The following is a 7,299-nucleotide window of genomic DNA, read 5'->3' on the forward strand; positions in this document are numbered from 1 at the left end:
AAGTTAATTGACTTACAAATTTGTCATGTTTCATTTCATGATTTAAAGGGGAACTTACTTTTTAATAATCTTGTTTAACATAATTGGCTATGGCTGAGAGCTGAGATCTATCTCATTGGTAGATTTAGCCGAAGAAAAGAGTCTGAGGTCTTCTTCTAATGTAGAGCTTTAAGTTTAACCTTCAGCTGTGAAATCTGTCAGCAGTATACATTCAATAATTTGTATTCAAACCTGAAAAAAATACTACTTAATCTCTGATAACTTTGACAATTACAGTATGAGGCTCCACCTCTGGACAGCAGAAGGCCCCCTGTCTTCTTCTGAGTCTCACTAGATCAATTAAAAACTGTGAACGACACTTTTGGCACGTAGCTCTACTTTGGCGAACTTCAAAACCAAGCTGCGGCTGCGCCGTCCTCCTGAGGTTCATCCACTGTGGTGCACGTGGATCTGCTTCACTCCATTTTACACGGATGACACTTCAGAATGATAATGTGTCAATGCTATTATAAAAAAAAAAACAACGTCGACCCTCTTATAAAAAAAAAAAGAAAAGAAACTTCCCGAGGAAAATAGTCAAACATAAAGTCAAAATCTCGGACTGAGGCTTTGAGTCACATCAGCCCTTTGTAATAATAAATAAGACAGTGCCGCCTAGTGGAAAATGTTTCTAACTGTATAATTATAAAATGCATCCTTTTCACAGTTGTTGCATAGTGCTGGGATGTTTAACAGAAAGTATCAGCTGATATCTGAAAACATTTATTGTGTGAGCTTCTAAAATCTATTAAATGGTAAATTAATTTTTTTAAGTTTTAAGTTAACTTAAATTATTTCTATCAAAATCAAAAGACCTAATCTTATTATCGTTTGTCTGATCAGTAAGACTAATGGGAGGTCCGTGTACGGTATCAAACTAACGGCCTTAGTTTTCATTTGAACGTAACTGGACTGGTAACACTGGGGTTACTTCAGTTTACACCCATGCGTAAAGTTTACTCGGCAAACGTTGACTACTTATGTAACCGAACTTAACCACGGCAAGGGATGGGTTAAAATTTCTTTCTAGAAGTTAGACTTTACGGTCTGGGCTGAAAAAGTAAATGAGGAAAAAGAGGCTTTAGCCCTCCTCTCCCCTCCAGCTGTAAGCCCTTCTGAGAGGTGGCATGTTGTCATATGTAAGACTGAGAACTGAGAGCGCATCCTTGATTTCCATCTTCTGTCTACAGAGCACCAACATTTGTCCACGTAGTTTATGCAATAATTACTGACAATCCGGGAGGATATTTTGAAATTTATTGTCATGGCAAGATGGTTACTTGTATTTTTGTACTTTTTTCAAGGACTGCCTTCCCTCATCTTTGGGCAGCAGCGCATAGCTGGCCCCTGGCGGCACCGCATTCAATGGGAGAACAACGGGCAGGTTTACAGCTTACTTAGCACTGGACCAGAGTTTCAGGCCCCGGTTCGGTCCAGAAGCCACTCGAGGGTTTATGTGAACAGCAGGAGAGATGCCACCAGCAGCCATTTACCAGGGATGCGCAGCAGAGTCAGACAGGCTGAGCCCAGACACTTTAGGACTGATCACAGTGTAGAGCCAAGATCTCCTGGCCCAGAGCGCGATGTTAGACAGTATTTGATACTAAATGGCCGTGAGTCAGGGGCCAGACAGTCCACGCACGCAGAGCTTCAGCACATCAACGCCTCATCGCCGGTGACTTCAACAGATTTCATAAGCAGAAGAGAAGTTGTGGATAATGTTGCACTACACACCAGAGGTGGGGAACCAGGGCCCGATGCGCAAAACCAGCATTTACGCGCGGGGCCAGGGGCAATGTCAGTCTCCGGGCAATCCGCGCAGACTGATTACTCCATCGCGGCACGTTCTTCAGCTCTTGAGTCTGAGCCTGGGGCTCCTGCTCGGTTTCCTTCACTGAGTGCAGATGTTTCAAACGAGGCGACCGCTGATGGAGAGAACATGGTTAACGACGACCCTCGAAACCTATTTAAAAACCACAGGAATTCTGTATTCTACAACATGTATCCCACAAGAGGCAGGGCCCAAACGCACCGTCCGCCAGGCTCAGGATTCATGACAAGATATTTCCTAAATGGTGAGTCAAGCAGTTTTTTCATATTAAATCATTTTGGCCAGATTAAATCACATGTGCACAATGTTTTAAAACTGTGGCGAGGAGACTGTGTGGACAGTGAAACCGCCTTTTCATAAAGCTGTGCACGATTCCACTAGTGTTTACTGCCCATTTTTATTGAGTCACGGTCCTAATTAACTCGAATTGCATCTGGGTTAGCCTGAATGGCTCAGTCTACTGAAGTCTAATATTAAAGGAGCAGTGTGTGCACTGTAAAAGTTGGCTTTATGTAAACTCGTTGCAAAAACAAATAAGTTTTGAGACTTCAGTGAGTACAGTTACCTCGAACAACTTAAATGTACAGAACTTTAAAAGATTTATAAATCTGAGTATGTTGGTATCACATAAGGAAGTAAAAATTATTTCAAGCTATGCATGCAATTAAGCATGTTAATTGTAACTCATAATCATTTTCACCTTCATTGCACAGGACTGACACCTCTTAAATTAATTTATGAATTTTTCTGGTCAGCTTGTACTGGGAAAATGTGATTGACTTTGTAGGCTTGCTGTGTGGTGGCTTCATGTCTGTGTCAGTTTATCTGGCCTCTTGTGGTGCAGCAAACACGGGGATGAGTCTTTTAATGGCCTTGAAAACATAGTTTCCATGGTTGATATGACTGGAAAAGTGAAGAACTTTGTGGAAGTTGCCGTTGTAATTTGAGAACAGTAACATGCATCTGATTAAATTAACTGAAAATCTTCCATTGTGTTCAATCATCATCAAATAAAATGCAGGTAAGATGTATTTTGTATGTCTATGCCATGTTACCTACACAGTACAACTATGATACAAGGAGCATTATTCATGATAGAAGGTCTATTTGAGAACTAAAAAAGTTTTTTCTGTCTATTTGTTGAGAACCGCTTTCCTATGAGTGAATAGGCATCAAAACTATATAAGACTCTTGGCTGCAGCAAGGAATGGAGGTGGATATCATCACCTGATTGCTTTATTTATTCAAATGCACCAATAAGAAATCCATCCATCCATTTTCTATACCGACAGTCCGTTAATCGGGTAGCGGGTGGGCTGGAGCCTATCCCAGCAGTCATCGGGCGAAAGGCGGGGTACACCCTGGACAGGTCGCCAGTCCATCGCAGCCAATAAGAAATGATACAAGAAAATGAAAGAAGTTGCTAAAACCTCTAAAATTGTTCAATGTTTTATCAACAGTTGATTAACCAATCAAGATAATGCTGGGTAATTGTAATTATAAGTAAACTTTGAAACCAAGAGTAAAAATAAAAAGTCGCATAAAATGAATGACCTCTTTTATTGTATTAAAATAGTATCCAAGAGCATTGTGCACTGTCCCCCTCATCCCCACCACCAGCATTTTTTACATTCTGATCTTTTTTACATTTATTCAAGCTTTTTCTTACTCCAAAGTACAAGTGACTTACTTGAAATGTGTATTAATAACAACTTAAAAAGGAATTAAGTTATGTTAATCAAATACCTTCGATTGAGTTCATTGCTAAAATTTATGGCATAGCATGTCATGACAGCGCTGCAAGATGGTGTGGTGCCTCACAGCCAGAAGCTTCCACGTTGTTGTCCTCATGCTTGAGTGGATTATCTTTGGGTAATCTGGCTTCCTCTCATACTTCAAAAACATTAAATTTGGCCCTGCAATAGACCAGTGACCTTCCCCTGCCTCTTGTATGCATGGCAGCCAGGAAAGGCTGCGGCCCCCATGATCCTGAATAGGATTAGGTGGGTATGGAAAATCGATTAAAGGATTTAGTGACATTTAATTGTGAAGTTGCAGATTTTAACCAAGTGGAAGCTCTGCCTCATCCTCCCCTTCCAGGCATGTTGGAACTGGAAGCTGAAAAGTGTCTCAGTTGAACCCATATTTTTTCTAAAATAACGATGTTGTGAATAATTCATTGCAGTTCTGCCCTAAATGCTTCACACTTTAAAAAATGTTACTTGACCATTGAACCATACTCAACTTGGGAAATGTAAAACACTTTAAATCATACTAACTAACACACACATACAGATGCTCTCATATTTAGCATAGAAAATGTTTTTTTACAATGAATTATTCTCAGCACGAGTAAACTGACAGCTATAAGATTTCAGAAAAAAACTTGAATTGTCCTTTTAATCTCCACCATCAGGACTGCCAGACCTTGTGCCAGACCCATATGCCATCCAAGCAGGGGCTTATATCCAGCGCATGCAGATGTATGCACTCCGCTGTGCAGCTGAGGAAAACTGTCTGGCCAGGTAATCTGAGTTGCCAAAAGTGATTCAGTTGTTCACTGCACATGGTAAGGCAGTAGGCTCCAACACAGACAAACCCCTCACACCTTCATTCAGTATTTCCTTTGCTTTCACTCACTGAAGCTTAATTTTGGTTGGTTTCAGCCTTAAGTTGTTTTAGGATTGCATTCAATTATGTAAGTAGAAGTTGTCAATGTGTTGGAATAACTGTTTTGTTGATGGAGTTACAAAAACTGTTTGATCTTACTATGGAGCTCTGATTTGCCAACATCATGTCCTGCCAAGATATAAATGTTCTGGGTTGGTTTTCCCAAAAGCATTAAGCTGAATGGAACAAACCATTTGCGCTCCGTTACTTTTAAGAAAACTATAGCCAGGAGCTCAGACAGTAGCAATTTTCAGCACAGTTTATCCTTGTTTCCTCTGTGATCCATCCAAGGTCAGCTTATGCACCCACCGTGCGGGACATCGACTTCAGAGTCCTCTTGCGATTCCCACAGAAAGTGAAGAACCAAGGAACCTCTGACTTCCTCCCTGTCAAGCCCAGATATCAGTGGGACTGGCACAGCTGTCACCAGTGAGTTTACTCAGCGTAAAAGTGAAAATAAAAAGATTTCCCATCATTTAAAAAAATGTTGTTGGTATTTATTCAGCTCCATTCAGATGTGATGAGCCAAGAAAATACCAGTGGTTGGTATTTTTTTGGCTCATAGACTTGGCCATAGAAGCATTCATGAGCCCTGGAGCAAGAAAAAAATCAAGTTTGTTTCTGTTTTATTTAATCTATTTTACCCCCTCAGGCATTACCACAGCATGGATGCCTTCAGTAACTATGACCTGCTGGACATTGCCACAGGGCGTAAAGTCGCTGAAGGGCACAAGGCCAGTTTCTGCCTGGAGGACACGGGCTGTGACCCTGGATTCAGACGACGCTATGCCTGCACATCCCATACACAGGTGATATACAGATATATGCTGTGTGAAGTAAATCATGCAGTCGGATCAGTTGTTCAACTGTTTGACTGGTTCTGAAAGTCACTCCTCTGCTGATTCAGTCGAGTCAGGACATATAAAATTCAAAACATATTATTCACGCAGGAACTTGAAAGTTTTTTTAGGTCTTTATTTGTTCTCCCTTTGGATTGAACAGACTAGACTTCACACGTACTCTAATTTTTAAAGATATTCAAGTTTTATGTGGATTTGTTGGTCAGCATAATCCCATATGAAGCTTATAGAGCAAATTATTTTTGGCTCTCCTACAACAGTAAATTGGTGATACACTTGAACATGCTTTCCTGGCCAACAGTAGAATACCTATCAAAAGTTTGGAAACACCAATCCTATTAAAATTTGTTCAAAAAGTGTTTGACTGGGTAGAAGCTTCTCCGTCAAAAAGGAGTTGGTGACCTACCATAGGCAGCTATGTGCTGCACAGGCACTTTAGGTTTTTTTTTGCAAATCCTCCAGATCCACTTTCAGAAGTGTTATTGTAACTGAAACTCTGGTGCATGCCACTGAAAAAAGAGAAACATCCTGAGAACATGGGAGTGTTTATTTATCTGTTGTCTGGGTTCTCTGATTCAGGCTTTGCACTTCTGAGTGTTGGTTTCCTATAACAACTTTGCTTCTTAGAGCTGTTTTTATAACTTACGCTGAAATTTCCTTCATTTATAGCACTTGCAGGAAAATCAAATTTCAGAGGTCCAGAATCACAGCTTTTTTAACTGCATTGTGTGGGTCGGGTTGTGTTTTCAGGGGCTTAGCCCAGGATGCCATGACACCTATGCTGCCAACATCGACTGTCAGTGGATTGACATCACTGATGTACCTCCGGGAAACTACATTTTGAAGGTAACATTCGTCACATAAGTTTGTATCTTTTTACCTGCACAGTTATGTCTGTGGCGCCAATCATATGTCGAAATCCTGTCTGTAGAGCTGCAAAGTTTTTATTTATCTTTTTTCAGGTTATGGTAAATCCCAATTTCCATGTTCCGGAGTCAGACTTCACTAACAACATAGTGAGATGTGAACTCACGTACACAGGAGTTTATGTTCAGACACGCAACTGTCGCACAACAAGGTGAGAGTTCCTGTAGGAAATGAACAAAGCATAAGCTTAAATTTCAGTTCAAGCATGTTGCACCCCTTAATAAGATCAACATAATATAATTTTGGTAAATGAAAAGTTAAGAGTAACTCTTAATTCCTTTGATAAAGTCATTGGTGTAGCTGAAAAAAAGGATGTCACAAAGCAGAAAAAGGACTATTCTCAGTTCCTGAAATCATTACTTTCTTTAAAAATAGTAAATCTGTCTGATGGCTTTTCAAAAATGTTGTATCGAGTGTATTTTTTATGTACATGTTGTATATTCTGTGTGTTTAGATCGATTTCTGTTTATTTTCAGGGCTTGAAATCTTCATTCTCTGTATAATTTTGAGGAGTTTTGCACCAAAACATCTCCCCCAGAACTGGACATCTTCACATTAACAAAAAGTGCTGCTGGTAAAGTTTGTATTACAAGTGTTATTGCTGGTATTAAGTCTTAAGTTGCTTTAAATACAATATAAGTGGTAGGCAATTTTCGAAATTGAACAAGTGATATCATAAGAATTACTTTATATCTTCCTTCAAATGTGCCATAATTCATTAGAAACAATTAGCAAATATAAATTCTAATGATGTCACTTTTTCTACTTCAATGTTGGTTAACTGCTTTATATGTGTAGTTTGTTGCTGGTTTTTTTGTTCATTATTGTTACAGTTTTATTTCAAAAATTATATATTCTTTTTATTTTTACTGTTGTCAACAAATGTAATCATAGTCAAAAACCAACAGCAGTTTGGTCTGAAAACATTCGCTACAGTGTGATACAGGTGAGATAAAGTAATTAAGTGTCATG

At 39.6% G+C, this 7,299-nt stretch overlaps 1 protein-coding gene across 1 annotated transcript; it reads left to right on the forward strand.

Annotated features, from left to right (window-relative positions):
* The first annotated feature begins 1,195 nt into the window (after window positions 1-1,195).
* On the forward strand, window positions 1,196-7,012 carry LOC140268747 (protein-lysine 6-oxidase-like). The gene is made up of 7 exons (XM_072363721.1): window positions 1,196-2,114; window positions 4,287-4,395; window positions 4,832-4,969; window positions 5,193-5,349; window positions 6,151-6,246; window positions 6,363-6,478; window positions 6,804-7,012. Exons 1-7 carry the CDS (start codon window positions 1,304-1,306, stop codon window positions 6,808-6,810), a joined length of 1,434 nt encoding a protein of 477 aa, XP_072219822.1. The 5' UTR covers window positions 1,196-1,303; the 3' UTR covers window positions 6,811-7,012.
* The last annotated feature ends 287 nt before the right edge of the window (window positions 7,013-7,299 follow it).

This window comes from Leuresthes tenuis, unplaced genomic scaffold, assembly GCF_036924035.1.
Source record: "Leuresthes tenuis unplaced genomic scaffold, fLeuTen1.0.hap1 SCAF_14, whole genome shotgun sequence".
Classification (NCBI taxonomy): Eukaryota; Metazoa; Chordata; class Actinopteri; order Atheriniformes; family Atherinopsidae; genus Leuresthes; species Leuresthes tenuis.